Below are 18,725 nucleotides of genomic sequence, written 5' to 3'. Positions count from 1 at the left end.
CGTTTTCAATTTTATTTTACGCAAAATATAGTTGCTGGAGTAACTACTCTGCTCATCATGAAAATCCATATTGCCCAATTTTCAATGTTAAACATTTTCTGTGGCAGCTGCAGCTTCCTCCCTGTCGGCTGACAGTGGGGCCACTGGTTAAAGAAAATATTCCATGGTATTCCCCCTCAGTTTATATTGAATTTGACCAGACATTTAGGGGCATATTTAAGAGCCCCTACGCCTCCTTGCGCCATAATAGCATCACTTTTTTACGCTAATGTGACCAAACACAGCCAAAATCACTGTGCCACATTTACAAAGTGGCACAATGCATGCTTTGCCCACTTTGTAACCTCCTTGCGCCACATTATGCCTGAGCCAGGCATAATGTATGCAAAGTGGGCGTTCCCCCATTAGGGGGGCTGAAAAAATGTCATAAAGAAATCTAAAAGATTTCTTTGCGTAATTGTTTTCGGCATTTTTAACGCCTGTTCAGGGCAGGCATTAAAAGGGGTCAAAGCATTGTTTTCATTGGGCCCCTATGTACTGTTCAAGGTTAGCCTTGAACAGTACATCAATAGCGTCAAAATGCTGACACTAATGCCCCCTACCCTGTGCCAGGGTGTGCAGTATTTTAAATATGGCACACACGTGGTGGTAAGGGGGTTGCAAGTGGCCGCAAGAAAAGTAGCGCTACATGTAATGTAGCATCACTTTTTTTTAAATCTGGCCCTAGGTTATCAAAACTATCTTCATCAAAACAGATTTAAAAAGCCAGATTATAAAAGAAAGAAAACCTGCACCTGTTGGATGACAGCCTTTCAAGTGTGCAAATTTACAACTTTCAACAATTCGATTAATACAGTAGGGACTATGAGCATTAGTCCATATATAAAAGTTCTTATATGCTGATGTAAAATCTTTCTCTTCTTTTTTTATTCAATGGACAAAATATTTTAACCTTGGATAAAACCCTTCCCATGTTTCCACCCAAACACGAGGATGTTCTGATCTCCTTTCGAACATACAAATAGATTCACTCCTGCCCTGATCACGAGTAAACCTCTGCTTTTTCAGATCGGAAAAGAGTTGTAGATTGATTTGTGAATAGCCACAAACATGTTAGTTTTTCGGTGTGTGCAAACATACAGGGCATTGCAGCTGTGGAATGACCACTTTCCATACAGTCCCAGCCCAAGTGAGTAGACTTTCTACGTGAAAATCTTTTTCTGAGCAAATCCTTTCACTAGAACAGAACCAACTTTTGAATAGCACAAAAATTCTTTATCACTCAAATCCAGACCAAATGCATGTGTAAGATAAACTGAGATATGCACCTAACTTTTGCATCAACCTCTATGTTTGTCCAGATCAACTTACAGTCGGTCCTAAAGCCCAAAAACGATTTCTTCCACAGTCTTTAAAATTGTTCCACTGACCACCCACTTGAAATTCCGGATGTCCTTCTCGAAATTAATTTACTATGGCTTTTGCATGCTTGATCATTAGCTTTTATCAAAATATTTGCCTCAAAAATCTTGTAATAACTTCTGTAGAACCCTAGGCACCTAGGCCAATAAGGCTCTGCCTTCAGTAAACAAAGCAGTCTATGGACTTATTGATGATGCACAGCCCAGAGCAAGTGGCTGATGAATAAAGGATGCAACCCTACTAGGGCTCATTATTATTAGTGATGCTTCCTTTACAGAAACCACTGTTCCCCAATCTGACCTTTAGCCAGATGTGCAAATACAAATTTAGAACATAGTTATAAGGAGAGAATTGATACGACATTGTGACAATTTAAACCACAAAGAACAGAGGTCAACATTGTCAAAATCTATTGATAATCAATAGCACAACAATAAAGAAGGGGCTGTTAGAATGTCCTGCTCAATGTTCCAATTAAAACAAAACCAAATAACTAGTATTTGTCACAATACCACTTCTGAAGTCCATTTGAAAACTCAGAATTAGCCATGTTTCCTCAATCCATGCCTCTATGTAAAAGCAGCATTTTCGTCCAATTGTGATATGTTGTTTAAATGAGAAAACTTTGAAAACGCCAGATTTGAGGATGCAAATTGTCAAAATATGTTTTTGTGAGAAAATCTATTTTTGGGAGTTACAAAATTAGTGAAAATAATATGACAAACATAACAGACACAGTATCAAATCCTAGGACAAGAGTAAGCTGGAAGAAAACAAACATTGACAAAGCCAATAGGTCTTGTCTTTAGAAGGTGTTAGCCAACATTATGGTTTTTCCAGTCCTTGTTGCCTATGTTAAACAGTAGAAAAAAAAACCAAATAAATCAAAATGATCAGTGCCAGCATGATGATTTACATATAGTTTATGTTTCACTATGCCTGTGTATATATCCACCACGACGGATTTGTGCGTGGCAATATTTTACTTTTTTATTTTAATTTACTGATGATGGATGCCCATCTTGGAGTGGCAAATTAAAAAAATATAAAAACTGCAAAAAATCACATTGCACATTATAGAGAAAGCAGTGTCCATCAGCAAATACCAGACAAGCTGAGAGTCTGGAACAACATAGGGAACGTGGGGGACCAGGAATGTGAGGGAAGAACAAGCACACTGGGGAGAGAGCAATAAAACATATGTATTCCCATCGAGTGCTGACTGAAAAAGTACAGAAGTGGATCCCTTCTGTCAGCCATGGAAGAATACAAGTCATCCATCAGAAGAATTGTTTTTAAAGCTATGTTCCAGGGGTGAGACAAACTCAATAACGGTAAAGAAAACCATCAAATATGGAGCAAACAAATTACACCCTGCACCATCTTTAAAACCAGCTGCATAGTTTACAAAGCAATCATGACCAGCATTCCTGCTTAACTTGCAGGCAAGTTCTCCATTTGTCATGCTATCAGCACACAAGAGCCAGGACATCATCAGATTGGGGACTAAGAGATGTGCACAGAAAAAAAGGCAGCAGACCTTTTTCCTGTATGCACTAAGGACCTGGAACAACATGCCGTTATCCATCAGAAGCGCCCCAACACTACTCCAATTTTAGAAAAATTGGAAGACGCACCCCTTTCAAGAACACTACATCACAGTGATGTAACAATTTACAAACCAGCTACCTCCCCCTTTCACTCATCTCCCGCATGCTTTCACGTGATCCTGTACAGCACTCCATTTACTTTTGGCTAGATTTGTGCTATATTGACTTTTGGCTAGGTTTGAGCTATGCCAATACCGCATACGTACATACATACCTACATACATACAAGAAAGCCAATCAATAATAAGTTCAAGTCCAACCCAAAGCCCAATATAAGTATTGGCATTATACTCAATAGATGTTTTGACAACACACAGCTAGTAGGCGTATTGGGGTGACTCAAAAAAGCAACCCAGGTGCAGAGAAATAGCACTGCCTAAGACAAAAACGAAATGGAGGGACAGAGATAAAAGATAATTGGTAGAAAGGGAATGCAAAAACCTAGAGGTGGCACTGGGAAAAAGGGAGTTTATGGGGGCCCACATGGACAGAATGAAGAAGAAAAGGCATGAGGGACCAGTAAATGGAGTAGGAAATGGGAAGTGGGGGGGGGGCGAGAAGGAGGGTAAAAAGTAGTGTGAAAGCTGCAGGGGAAATGTAGGAAGTGGAGGTTCACCCCATGGGACACAGAAGTAAAGCATCTAAAAAAAACAGGTGATAAAAAGTGCATGGGTTGAGAGTTTGTGGTAAAAGAAAATGAAAGCTGATGCTGTGGGCTGTAATTGTGCCCTCTCTGAAGCAGCAGAATTGATCTTCAAGAAATCCCTAATACACCTTGTTTCTGTAGAGACAGGCACATTCACAGTGAGCCTCAATGTGAGATAGTCACTCTTAACTAACTAGGAGACATTTTTCAGTGATACACATAGAAACATTGCAGATATGAGTGATTCTAAATGCTTAGCAATTTCAGTGGCTTGCATGTCAAAAACGTCTTCTATAAAAGTGTGTCTTAAACAAAGTTCCTCCTGGGGCATGAAATGCAATTGATCCTTAGAAATTCATTAACTAACTTTCACAAAAGAAACCACCTTCTCAACCTCTACAAACAGGGGCGTAGCTTGGTTAGTAAGATTGGTGGGGGGGAGGGGGGATTAAGCTTCAGATTTCCCAACAATCCAGCTGGCATATAATATTAAAGTACATCATATGACAAGCAGGGTACATAAGAGGGGCTAACGGGACAATGGAAAGGGAGAGGAATGTGGATTGGTAGGAGGACTAAGTGATAGAAACACATGATTTTGTAAAATAATCAACATTTTGAGGAATTTCAAAATAGAGATGAGAGTGTGGGTGTGTTTTTGTCAGTGTGTGCATGCAAACATTCCAGGTGACACCTCACCATACCCAACTGAAAGCACCTGCACCAAATTATTCATCAGAACATACATTTATTACGGGGGTGTAACACCCCAGACACACCTCATGAAGCTACGACCCTGTTACCAAGTTTGAAGAGGTGTAAAAACCTGCTAAACATATTTCCCAGCTTATAAGCATATGCAGGGGTTACCATGGAGAGCTCATCAAAAGAGGTAGCTAACAATGATTCCATTTCCTTCCTCCGGCTTGACACATTTACATAGTATTGTTATTAACCTGTCCCATATTTAAGTCAGTAGCAAACAATTGTACATTGTCATGTTCTGATATAGTTGATGATTTACAGGGTAAAAGCACACTAGCCTATGCTTGTACATTATCATTGCCAACCACTTCCCCTAGTCTACACGAAAAGCCATGCAATGCCAAATTCCAAGTACCTGGCTTTCCATACAATTCTTAACCACCCAGGTTCTTACCCATCCCATACATTCTAAAAGGTCTGCCTTAATTTGTACAATTGCACTGGTGGTGATGATTAGACCAAAGCAGCCCCCAGTTGAGTTGAGTACCTCTTCCATGACAACAGCTCTTGAGTTTTGCAGTCTGTCCTCATCTGGTGCCAAGCAACACAATGTCAATGTGGTTGGTCGCTTTGTGTATGCCACACCACTCAGTGGTGCCAGTGAGATTGTAGAGTCAGTGGTAAAGATACATGTCATGAGGGTGGCATTGGCACATGAACTGGACTGGGTTGGCATTCATTTCCTTCCAACACTTTCTCATGATGAATACAAAGACCCAATCACTGTAGACAGAACAACTTGGCCTCATCTAGCTCAGAATTGAAGTACGTTAGCAGAAGTGTCTTTGGGCCTGATTACGACCTTGCAGGATGGTATATTCCATCACAAACGTGACAGATATCCCGCCCGCCATTTTACAAGTTCCATAGGTTATAATGGTCGTAATCAGGCCCTTTGTGTCTAAATACTGCATTAGTAGATGGTGCAGCAGTCTGGCTGTAAAAATATACCCAATGAGTCAAGTATGCAGAGGTCTCTACGTTGGTTAGGCAAGAATATCTGTCCTTAATTCAGACTGCTGGTTACACGCGTTGCTGCACTCACTATCTATAGTTTATTTCATTATCTCTATCTTTCCAGATGTACACTGGCCTAAAGGAAACTAGGCAGATTCACAGACTGTCCTCTGCATCAGAAAGGTTTTTTTTTTAAACTAGAGTAGGATCACTCTCTACCAACCTATCGGATATTTTCAGTACAAATCAGAATGCTTCTATATGTCCAGCTTTCTGTTTCCTCGCCGCTACCAGTCTAACTCACTCTCACTCTCTCTTATAGACACACCGGTCCTTCTACGAATCACTCATGCGGCTGTCCTCGTCCACCCGGAGTTTGCAGCACCTCTGCCGATGTGCCATACGAAAACACTTTGGCAACCGGTGTCACTACCTCATCCCCAGACTCCCAGTGCCTGCCACTCTCCAAGGCTACTTGCTCCTGCAGCCTGATGGGTTCTCAGCGTGAAGGAGCAGACATCACCCAGCAACAGCAAAGACCATTGTGGGCAGCGCAGCAGTTTCTTTGTATAAACATGAACTTTCGAACTTTGAAAGAAAATTCTCATACCCATAAAGCCCTGACCTGTCAGGGCAATAAGATCAGGACGCTATGGGAATTGCCTGAGCTGCATGGAAGGAAATGTGGATGTCTCCAAGTTGCTTATTTTATAACATGTATTAAAAGGCCTGGTTTGTGTCTTTTTGTGGAGTGGAAAGGTGGGTGAAATAGGTGATCAGCTTTCTTAACACCACACTACAGTACTCACTTTGGGGGTTCTTACAACTTTGGAGGAAGTGTTAATCCGTCCCAAAAGTGACGGTAAAGTGACGGATATACCACCAGCCGTATTACGAGTCCATTATATCCTATGGAACTCGTAATACGGCTGGTGGTATATCCGTCACATTTGGGTCGGATTAACACCTCCTCCAAAGTTGTAATAACCCCCTATGTCCTGTTTTACCCAGGAACTGTACCACTGGTCTCATGTCGTTTTAATGAAATTCTTAACTCTTAAACCACTGAACCACTCTAAATGTCAAACCATTTGCAGGTGAAAGGACAGTTCCTTGCCGCTTAAGCTTAACTTTCAGCCTAGACATCTACATGCAAGAGTCCAGAAGTTTACTTCTGCGGTCTTTCCAAGGCGTCTCTCTCCTTATATGAATATTGCGTTGAATTTCGTTCAGGAGGAGCAGCTAAGCAAAATAAACGTTAGGTCTCAGGTGGGTGCATGCATAATCAGAATGTATTTCTATCCTATGTTACCATTTTATGTGATACAGGATTTTGAATAGAAGAATGCTTGGGTCAATCTTTTTATCCCTCTACTTAAAATGTTATGGTGAATTTAGAGTGCAACTAATCCTGGCCACTGCAGGCAATTATTAGTCTGTTGCCTTGACACAGTTTCAGCTGTGCCTGTCTCAGACATGCTGGAATCTGGTTTATTTGTTTACAGCATTCGCACAGGGGTTCTGTCTATGCAGTTGTTATGTACACAATCCGCATATCCTTCAGAAAGGAACACAAAGCATTCTTTTTAAGGGAAAACTCACCGAAGAGATCCTCCACTAGCCCACCCACCTTTCCAATTTCAAGATACAGATAAGCAACGAGGGCAAAAAATATCATAATTTTACCTTGTGAACACAAGTATCATGCAATCTACCTGCCAACATGGATGCAGCAGCACTGCCCAACTCACATCCCTATCAGATGTCTCAACATCTGGATTCTCACCCATGCAACCTATTCTTTACGCAAAGCTGAAATCCTTGTTCACAGCAATCAATCCTGATTTTCACAGATAGATTCTTCCGTCAGTGTCCCCACTTCTCTACCAGCATGGCTGTATGTCAGAATATTGTATGCAGACATTTCATGAGACATACATACTGTGTCATAAATAGTGATAACAAAAATAAAGACCCAGTGGGCGTACATTTTCTTTTATTAACCCCGATGGGGTGATATATTTGTAGATATATTTAGGCCATGATATTTATATCATGTAAAAGTGTGACCATGATAATTTGTTACCAGACCTTTCAACATTACCTTTGGAAATGCCAATATTTAAGCCTTTGTCACGTATGTCACTCTCTCTCCAAATAGTTAGGTTGTCCTTCTAACCATATTTCACCATCTTCTATTTGTGACACTTAGGATAAGCCATGTCTCTCATGTGCATTTTGATTCGTTTAATTTAAACAGATCCTTAGTTATACTGGGCAGTTTCTATATAGAAAATACACCTCCCACATTATCTGTGTATTATTGAACATATTTTAATTAACCAACCTGGTGAAAGATTGGTCACTAATATGCAATATGAAAGAGTTTCATGTATGTTCACAGGTCTGATGTGTGTGATTTGCCGCATTGTTGACTCACTGATAGGTGTGCCATACACTACAGACCATTGCACACAACCTTTGGTAGCTTGATTCACATACTCTACTAGCCAATTAGATTGTGGTTAGATAAAAAAATAGTCAGGGGGGAGAAAAACACATGTTTTGAAACCTCTCTCCTGACTGATGTGAAGGGTATACGATTACATTATGATAAAACAAATCTATGTAGCCCTGGATTTCCATTAGTGTGACCTTGTTTCTGTAAAAAATGTGTATGGCAAAATATTAGGGGAAGTTTGATGTCCCTATTGGACACATGGAATTACATATGCGCTACCTCATATTATTTTAGTATTAGTGTATCACTAAAATGGCATACCTCTCTCTGGTCCTCACACAGGAGAAATGACAACCCTATAAAGTTTAAAACAAACGTTTGCCATGCCTTGCTTAGTCACCTTATGGGAAACGCCATTGGTTTTCAGTTGTTAATCTGTCATGGCAATCACACCGTGTCCGTTGACAAGCAACTTGCCTTCATTCTCCATCCCGCCTCACCAGTACGCTTCTGTTCATCTTTGATTGGTTATTGGGCCTCCACACCACTCCTGAATACGAAAGCTTAGTAAACAGTCTCCCGGGTGATATAAATGCCATGCTTCTCACTAGTTCAAGCATGGCTAAGATACTGTTCCACATACTGGTGTTCCTGGAGTTGTGGGGTGAGGTGCGCTATGCTGCACTGACATCATACGTTCACAAGCAGCTTGTAATCAGTCCTTGACAGAAAACGCCTACCTTTGTTGTAAGATTCGAAATGTTGCACCAGACACAAGCCGAAGATTCCATTTCAATACCAGTGCAGAGCTTCAATTCCTGCATCAGAGTCCCGGTTCATAGCTCCATCTTGTGGAAGACCTGGGGAAGCACAGGCCCCAAATGAGTGGCACTAACAACTTGTGCCAGTTTCTCCTTAAAGGAGCTGGCATGTTCTACCTGTGGGACTGTGGTCGTATGACTGTATGTTTAATGTTCTCAAAACTATATTGACATCAAAAGCATTCTACTACTGTTCTAGAAAATCATTAAGTGGTTCATTGCACATCGCATAACCTTCAAACACAGATTCTCAGCCCAGCCAACGTATTTCGCCCTTCAAAAGAGGAGATCGTCAGGGATACAAATAACTAGCAACAGTCCGAATCTCCATCCAACAGGTATTGTTCACTCAATGTGTCATTCATGATCCAATCCTTTCAAATCTGCATATGTTTTTTTTTCACACATATGCAAAACGGATGCGGAACAAACTGAAGCTGGATTTGAAAGTATTGGATTCATGAATGACACATTGAGTGAAAGGTACCGGTTGGACGTAGATTTGGACTGATTGCCAGTTATTTGTATCCCTCATGAACGGGGACATTACGAGTTTGGTGGCCCCAAAGCGGGACCGTCAAACTCGCGGGGAGGACATATTACGATGTTCTCAGCGGTCTAACTGGTGGGAACATTGTACTAGAGCATTTCCACCAGTCTTTCCGACGGGAACAATGCTATGAAATAGCACTCGGCTCCATTAAAGGAGCCGAGTGCTATCTTGTAGCACAGAGGGGGCCGACCGGCATCCTCGGAACACTGTCTGCGCCCCTGTTGCCTCCTGCCCTACCTTTCCGCTGACCTTTTCATGGCGGGCTCGCCGCCATGAAAAGCCTGGCAGAAAGGGGGGTTGTCATTAACATGGTGGCACTGAGTTCAGTGCAGCCATGGCTGATTACAAGCCTGACCGCTGTCATGCCATCGGGAACCATCTTCCCAGCGGGACGGCACTCCTTTGGAGGCCCGACCCCCAAAGTTGTAATTTGGTGGTCGAACCGCCAAAGCCGCGGCAGTCCGACCGCCACCGCGAGTCTGCTGATCTGAAGACTGCCAGACTCGTAATGAGGCCTGAAGACTTTTTTTGAAGGACGAAACGCGTTAACTCAGCTGAGAATCTTTGAAGAATATAGGGGGTCATTCTGACCCCGGCGGTCATGGCGGTCAGGGTTGGCGGGAGCACCGCCAACAGGCTGGCGGTGCCCCGCAGGGCATTCTGACCGCGGCGGTTTGGCCGCGGTCAGATGCAGAAAACCGGCGGTCTCCCGCCGGTTTTCCGCTGCCCATTAGAATCCTCCATAGCGGCGCAGCTCGCTGCGCCGCCATGGGGATTCTGACAGCCCATACCGCCATCCTGTTCCTGGCGGTTCTCCCGCCAGGAACAGGATGGCGGTATGGGTTGTCGTGGGGCCCCTGGGGGCCCCTGCAGTGCCCATGCCAATGGCATGGGCACTGCAGGGGCCCCCGTAAGAGGGCCCCACTTTGTATTTCAGTGTCTGCTTTGCAGACACTGAAATACGTGACGGGTGCCACTGCACCCGTCGCACCTTCCCACTCCGCCGGCTCAATTCTGAGCCGGCGTCCTCGTGGGAAGGGTCTTTTGCACTGGGCTGGCAGGCGGCCTTTTGGCGGTCGCCCGCCAGCCCAGTGCAAAAGCCAAAATACCCTCAGCGGTCTTTCGACCGCGGAGCGGTATTTTGGAGGGGGGAACTCTGGCGGGCGGCCTCCGCCGCCTGCCAGGGTGAGAATCACCCCCATAATTTGGACTCAACACCACTAGCTCCTGTGCATTAATGGACTGAACGAAGAACTAACATTTACATGGACTTCTTTTCATTAGCTGGATATGACCTATTAAGAATTATTGGGTGCTTTTGTGATATTTAAAGCACTCCCCTTGACTATTTGTGTATTTTCTAATCATAGTGAGCACCAGGACCCCAGGGTTAAAGCATAATTATTGTATATTGGTTGGTTATTGTCACTTGGAGGTACTGCTGTGTTATTACTGCTCTTGATATAGTTATTTGACATGGTATAACCATTTGCAATTTTTTCACTGGATTTTTATAAAAGTTTAAATAAAACAAGTTCATAATTGTGATGATGTTTTTTAATGGTCTAATGCAATCTTAGGTTTTAATATGCTTGAAACCTGATCAAGTGCCTGCCAAAGTATTGCTTTCTCTCTGAGCGCCCCTGCAATAGTAGATCATCCTAACATGTCAACTCACTTTTTATATTGCAGAATTCTATGTGAATTAGCACATTGAAACACTAAAAAGTCCAATGTTAGTCTGATTTACATTCTTTTAAACTGGTGTACCACAAATGATGTGAATGGGCATTTGCTGTTATGCAGATTTGAATCTGAGCACAAAAAGTACTGTGTTCCACAAAGCGATGACAAGAAGTCTTGTATTTACGATAATATTTGACATTCGACACCAATTTATTTAGACTTCATAAATCAGTTAGGAACCTTAGACTGACTTTATCTTTTTTAACAAAGAAAATTGGTGCAAGGCTTAATGAAGACGAGGTCTATAACTCCATTCTATGCATATATTTTCCAGTGCCCAGGTCAGCTCCCTAACTACACGCATCAGACTTCCCAAAATACATTGGGGCATATTTACAAGAAAGCGGCACATCGGTTCCAATGCGCCACTTTTCTTCCGTCGTCCCTGCCCCACCTAACGGCATCAGTGTTGCGCTGTATTTACAATATGGGGCACTATGGCTGTCGTTAGGACAATACGGTCAAAATTGTTGACACAATTGTGGCGCTTTGCTGCACTAGCTTAAAAAAATTTGATGCTAGTGCGGCAAAGCACAGGGAGGGCCATTGATTAAAATGGGTGCTTCATTTTAATGCATGCACTGAGCAGGCATTAAAAATGATGGAAAAAGTGGTGCAGTGAAATGTAAATTTCAATGTGCCATTTTTTCAGGGTGTCCTTGCCTCGGAACGCCCCCCTTGCAGACATTATTCCACGCACGGGCATAATGGGGAGCAAAAGTTTACAAAGTGGCACAATGCAAGCATTGCGCCACTTTGTAAATACGGCGCGGGATAAAGGCCTCCTTAACACTGGCTTAGCGTAAAAAAAATGACGCTAGGTCGGCGCAGGGTGGCACTAGGGACTTGTAAATATCCCCCATTGTGCCTTGCAGAGGAAACACCGGCCTCTGCTTAATCTGTACACCAGTGCGTTGGCTGCCCAGTCCTTACCTGCACACTTTTCCACACCTTTTTACATTCTGATAAAAGTCATTATATTTTCTTACTGACAGATCCTGTACAGGGTTAAATGGATACAAATCAATGCCTAAGGTGCTTAGCTCATTCCATCCAAAATGGCGGTGCTCCGGTGCCCTGCAAATATTGTATCCATTGCCAATTTTTCTTTAAGTTCTAACTCTACCATGTAGCCTATGATCTTGTCTTTTATCCCTCAAAACAAACTGATTGGATGGATGTGTGAGAGCTGTTTCCCTTTCCTGTTTGCTCTGAATACTTTGGAAACTGAGCTTATTGAATCGATGTTGTCTCCTTGTTCCCTCTAAATATTTCAGGCTTTACACTAATAAATGAAGAGTGTTCCCAGCCTCCCCACCCTGTATCAAGAGACTTTTCCCCACCCACCCAAGCTGTCCCAGGCTACTGTTGTACAATGTATTGACTAGCATGCTTGTATAAGCTATGAGAGCGACTAAATCTAATCTAATACTACTATAGGATAATCCTCAAATGTAATCTATATCAAAATGTTTCTTCTTGCTTGTGTCTCATTCATGCAAACTCTTGGAACCATGTGCTAGTGTAGAAATGTATGAAAGGCATTGTCTAAAGTCCTATAAAAGGACATGCTCTTAACTGTACCCCAGAAGCTTCTGTTTCCCACCTGAAGAAGGTGAATCTATGCTGGATTTCATATGGAACTTTACTGAGTTTCTTGTACTGATGATTTGTATCCCTTGCTACTAAACATATTGATGGCATATTTCCTGTATTACGCTTATTGATTTCTTATATAAACCTTCAAACTTTAATTTATGTCTGTCATTCTTATTGAGAAGGCTCCAGTCCTGAATCCTGGACTTGCTTTACATGTATTAGATATGGGTCCAATCGGGAAGCACCGTAGACTTTTGGGACTACACCACTCCTGGTCCTACCTATTGACAAGATAATTTAAGATGGGATTGTGTGCCGACAGAAAACAGGAACTTTTGTTTGCCCCACACGCTTATATAGTTCTTGTGTGAAGACAGTTATTCATGAACCTAAATTCACCACTAACTTCATTTCTGTTCAACGATCTAGTATATTGTAGTATAGTAACTGTTGCATACTAGTACATATCCTTGCATGACCAACACCATTTGGCCTAAATCCTTCTACTCTTATCATCTTTACATATCTTCCCTTTAGACTCCTTAAGATTTTGACGAAATTTCTTACTTTGTTGCATACTCCTCCATCTTCACTGCACACTGGACAAGGGCCCTGGAAGTAAGTGTATGGGAGGTGCTGCAGCACCCCCACAATAACCGTGATGAAGGTGAAGGTATAAAAAGATGCCTTTAAATGTTTTTTCTCATCACATTTGCTGAGCGATCAAATACAGAGGTCAAATGTCAGACGGTGTTTCCTGACAAAGTGCTTTTTCTTTTAACAGAGATTGATGTTTACTTTTCTTTTTTTTTCAATAACTGCAAAATAAGAAGATTTTGTCATATGGATTGTATGAACATTTTGCAGGGGTACAGGGAGTGTGACAAGAGAGATTGTAGGATGTCAATTGTTTCTAACATACAAAAAATGTAAATGCCTGTAAATGAACAAATATTTAAAACTATGGGCCTTATTATGTGTCTGGCAGTCCAAGGACCGCCAGACTTGTGGTGGCGGTCGGACTGCCAAACTCCAGGCGGTCTGACTGCCACATTATTACCCTGGTGGTCGGACCACCGCCACTGCCGGGAACATGAGACACCGCCATGGAATGCTGGTGGAAACACAGTGCTGGTGGCACCAGGGGGACCCCTGCACTGCCCATGCCCGTGATAGAGGAAGTGCAGGGGCCCCCCTGCCCAGCACCCTTGGAATGCGCACTGTCTGGTTTGCAGACAGTGCGAATTCCCAGGGTGCTGTTGTGCTACGGTATACCACATCACTGTTTCCATCTGGCTTACCAACAGGAACGTCGTAATACAATGTGCCTTCCCGTCATCCCAGTGGGAACATCATAATATGGTGGGGGGTTAGGCAGCCAGGTTGACGGACGGCTCATCCCAGAGAGTTTGGCAGTTGGCTTGTCTGACCATCAAACTCGTAATGAAGCCCTATATCAGCAACAAGGAAAGCACAAATGAGGCACATTGTTGTGTGTACTTCTCAAGTGTGATGTTGACAAAGGTTTTAATAGGATCAAATCGAGTTACTTTACTTCAATTTCTCTCTGTAAATTACAGTGCACTATCACACCATGCTTTAGTAATATAACTGTGATAATGTATGCCAAAATAGACCAATGGTGATATGCTAAATCCTGGCCACTCCTACTGAATGGGTGTGGCACTTTTGCTGCATTTGTTCTTTGTCTGACACTTGGGTTTTTCACAATCCCTGTGACTTCAGTGATGTAACATTAATGGCCCCTCCACTCTGAAAATTGTTCCAGCACCTTTGACACTGCTTGCCATATGGCATAGTCCCACAATCTAAATCCCAAATTTCTGTCTTACATTAGTGACTTACATTAGTGACTCTTGTTTACATGTGCACTATTACTGGTTCCAATTTTATTGTTTCCTACTTATGCTACGTGTGCACATGTGCTGCCAAAACTGACTAATCTTCGAGTTTTTAGCACAGTTTGCCTGATGTTTATTGTAAATGCAATAGTTTTCTTAGCTGCCAGGGTTTTTCTCTACTGGTCTAATTTACAATTCCAATTTAGAAAAATCTGGTATTTCTTGAATGCACTCTTTGAAGCCCTCATAGTTCTAAATGAAGCAGTGAGTTTAACATGCATCAACTGTTCTGTGTAGGAATGTGAAGCATGTATAATGTTGAATCCACAAGGAATATTGTCTAAACCTGAAGGATTTTCTTGCTACCTCAAGGTGCAGCATACAAGAAAAAGGGGATGTGAACAGGTGCACGGACACTAAGGGCTTGATTACGAGGCTGGAGGTCCAAGGACCGCCAGCCTCGCGATGATGGTCGGACCGCCTATTAGAAATGGGGTCTATAGTTGGCAGTCTGTTTGCACCCTGTCCAAGTAAGGACCCTCACTCGAGTCAAGATAAGGGAGATACCCGCTCAGATAACCCCTGCTCACCCCCTTGGTAGCTTGGCACGAGCAGTTAGGCTTATCTCAGAAGCAATGTGTGAAGCATTTGCACATAACACACAGTAATAAGTGAAAACACTACATACGGACACCACACCAGTTTTAGAAAAATAGCCAATATTTATCTATATAAAACAAGGCCAAATACAATAAAAATCCAACATACAGTAATAAAAATATGAATTCTGCAAGATTTACTCAAAAATACAGTTCCATGAAGTCGATAGCTCCACCTGGGGCTATCACGGCGTCGTAATCAACAAAACCAACAATTCAGGCCGGCCGCAGCGTTGTGGGCCAGCTACGGTGTCGGGAAGACCCACAAACAGTACCATGGATTTGCAGGGCATTGTGATCCTCGTGGTGAGCTCCAGAGAGCAGCATCGCTGACGTTGCGGAGTCGGTTCCGAGGTTGGTGCAGGACTCGTCGGGCCATTGTGGTCACATGCGCTGCGGATCGAACTCCAGGCTGATGAAGTCAGGTGCGCCGGCGTGGATGGCGTCGGGGCTGCGGTGCGAAGCGGGACGATGCGACGCGCGGTGTCCGCAGGTCACGGTGCAGGCAGCGGCTCGGTGACGCCGTCCAGCGGCGTCGGTGAGACCAGGGCTGCGGTGTGAAGCGGGGCGGTGCGACGTGCGGTGTCCAGAGCTCACGGTGCAGGCAGCGGCATCGTCGTTGCTGAAGCGCTGTCGTCGGTAGGTCCAACCCAGCGGTCCAGGACGGGACGGTGCTTCGTGACCCTCATGAGCGGTGTCCACAGGCCACGGTGCAGGCAGGATGCCTTGTGACGACACAGGAGTTGATGGTGCTGGCATCGGTGGACCAGGGCTGCGGTGCGGGCTGGGACGGTGCTTCGTGTACCTCACGAGCGCTGTCCACTGGCCACGGTGCAGGCAGCAGCACTGGTGTCAGCAGGAGCGTCGTCGTCGGGGATGCCCAGGCTGCGGTGTGAGCAAGCGATGCCAGAGCGCGGGGCCCACAGGTCGCGGTGCGAGCAGTGGCTCGGTGAAGTTGTCCGATGATGGCGTCGGGGAGACCAGGGTCGCGGTGCGAAGCGGGTCAATGCGACTCCGTGTGGGTTCGGCAGGTCACGGTGCAGGCCAGCGGCGTCGTTGGCAGTGGTGGGGTACTGTCTCCTCTTGAACAGCACAAAACACACAGTTCCCAGTGCTGCAGGTCGAGGAAACTGAAGTCTTTGGTGTCCCTGAGACTTCCAACAGGAGGCAAGCTCTACTCCAGGCCCTTGGAGAATTTTCTCAAGCAGGACACACAGCAAAGTTCACCCTTTGCACTCTTTACAGGCAGAAGCAGCAACTGCAGGGTAGTCCAGCAAAGCAACACAGCAAAGGGACAGTACTACCCCTTCAGTTCTTCAGCTCTTCTCCTGGGCAGAGGTTCCTCTTGGTTCCAGAAAGATTTTAAAAGTCTGGGGTTTGGGGTCTTCTTCTCATACCCAGTTCTGCCTTTGAAGTTTTCTAACTTCAAAGCAAAGTCTCAAGTGTTTTCAAGATCCTTCCTTGTCCAGGCCAAGCCCCAGATGCACACCAGGGGGTCGGAGACTGCATTGTGTGAGGGCAGGCAGTTATTCAGGTGTGAACGACCACTACTCCCTCCTCTCTAACTCAGATGGCTCATCGGGATATGCAGGCTACACCCCGCCACCTTTTGTGTCACTGTCTAGAGAGGTGCAAAACAGCCCAACTGTCAAACTGACCCAGACAGACAATTCACAAACAGGCAGAGTCACAGAATGGTATAATCAAGAAAATGCTTACTTTCTAAAAGTGGCATTTTCAAACAGACAATTTAAAAACCAACTTTACTAAAAGATGTATTTTTCAATTGTGAGTTCAGAGACCCTAAACTCCACATTTTTATCTGCTCTCAAAGGGAATCTGCGCTTTAAGGATATTTAAAGACAGCCCCAATGTTAACCTATGAGAGAGATATGCCTTACACAGTGAAAACCGAATTTGGCAGTATTTCACTGTTAGGACATATAAAACACACTAGTATATGTTCTACCTTAAACATACACTGCACCCTTCCCATGGGGCTACCTAGGGCCTACCTTAGGGATGCCTTACATGTAGTAAAAGGGAAGGGTTAGGCCCGGCAAGTGGGTACACTTGCCAAGTCGAATTGGCAGTTTAAAACTGCACACACACACACTGCAGTGGTAGGTCTGAGCCATGTTTACAGGGCTACTAATGTGGGTGGCACAACCAGTGCTGCAGGCCCACTAGTAGCATTTGATTTACAGGCCCTGGGCACCTCTAGTGCACTTTACTAGGGACTAACCAGTAAATCAAATATGCCAATCATGGATAAACCAATCAACAGTACACTTTACACAGAGAGCATATGCACTTTAGCACTGGTAAGCACTGGTAAAGTGCCCAGAGTCCTAAAGCCAACAAAAAAGGTCAGAATAAATAGGAGGAAGGAGGTAAAAAGACTGGGAATGACACTGCGAAAATGGCCATTTCCAACACCACCGCAACTGTGGCTCTCCGACCTCCACATTACAACCCTGGCAGTAGGACTGCCAGGGGACCGCTGTCCCTCCCAGGAACCTGGTTCCCTAGGGGCTGACAGCGGTGAGAGTTGTACTCAGACACGGCGGCGCTGAACTTATCGCCACCTGGCTGATCACAACTCAACTTTCTGCCAACTTTTCCATAGCGGGGACCCAAGCATGGAAAGGCAGGAGGGAAGCCAGTGCTGGGGGAAACAGGGAAGTCCCTGCCGAGCACCATCGGAATGCGCACTGTCTGCAAAGCAGAAGGTGCACATTCCGATGGTGCTGGTGTGCTACGGTATATCGTAGCACTGTTCCTGCCAGTCAGCCCTGCGGGAGCACATAATACAATGTTCCAGCCGGTCAGCGAGGCTGGAACATTGTAATATGCTTGGGGAAGCCATCACTATGATGGTGGCATCCTCCCCACGGCTTTGGCAGTTCACTTTTAGGACTGCCAATGTCGTAATGAGGTCCTAAGTTTGACCCTTTATCATTTGAAATACTTTTACTTAGTGTTACCTTTATCAAAGACCAGAAGTCAGTGCTATCTTTCAGCCTGAAGGAAGGTACAGTATATTAGCAGTGGATTGAAAACCATTTTGATTTTACATATATAGTGGATGAGCTGCCGTGATCTGGTGACTGTTTGTGATTGTCGTGGTGGAGGTCGGCTGCTAACGTTTTCTTTTCTGGATGTTACCTTTGTACGTGGCTAATCCTTATAACTTATAAACACACAGCAACATTAAGTGCCTCATTTACGAGGCCCATGGTGCAGGACGGCACGGCAAGTGCCTTGCTCGGCCACCCTGTGCCACCAGGAAAGGGCAGAAATATACCATATCTACAAGATATTGTGCATTTCTTTCATCTCCCCCTGCGTGGCGCGCAAATTGCTGCCTAGCGCCAATGCAGGCACCCTTGCACCATGGGGCAAGGATGCCAGTGTAGTGGGGAAGATTGTTTTGTGCAGGAAGGGACATCTTCTTGCACAAAAACAATCATAAAAGGTGTTTTTCTCTTTCTGCAGCACACATAGAAAGAGGAAACAACAGGGAGAAATAAAGATATTTCATCCCGTTGCGTCATTCATACGCCACCCCTGAGGTGGTAGGAATCTGACGCATTCCCAACCTGTAAATCTGGGAAAGCCTCA

The 18,725-nt window shown here is 44.3% G+C and overlaps 1 protein-coding gene across 1 annotated transcript in view; it reads left to right on the top strand.

The window, feature by feature from the left end:
* Positions 1-9,843, top strand: part of ASB18 (ankyrin repeat and SOCS box containing 18) — a 167,441-nt gene extending 157,598 nt beyond the window's left edge. The window contains exon 5 of the mRNA XM_069225556.1: positions 5,723-9,843. Within this exon, the coding sequence (XP_069081657.1) occupies positions 5,723-5,908 (186 nt within the window). The 3' untranslated portion in view covers positions 5,909-9,843. The remainder of the gene's footprint in view (positions 1-5,722) is intronic.
* The last annotated feature ends 8,882 nt before the right edge of the window (positions 9,844-18,725 follow it).

The sequence above is a fragment of the Pleurodeles waltl genome, chromosome 3_1 (genome assembly GCF_031143425.1).
Source record: "Pleurodeles waltl isolate 20211129_DDA chromosome 3_1, aPleWal1.hap1.20221129, whole genome shotgun sequence".
Lineage (NCBI taxonomy): Eukaryota > Metazoa > Chordata > Amphibia > Caudata > Salamandridae > Pleurodeles > Pleurodeles waltl.
Note: the sequence above shows the minus strand (reverse complement) of the source record. Positions and strands in the feature narration are given on the sequence as shown.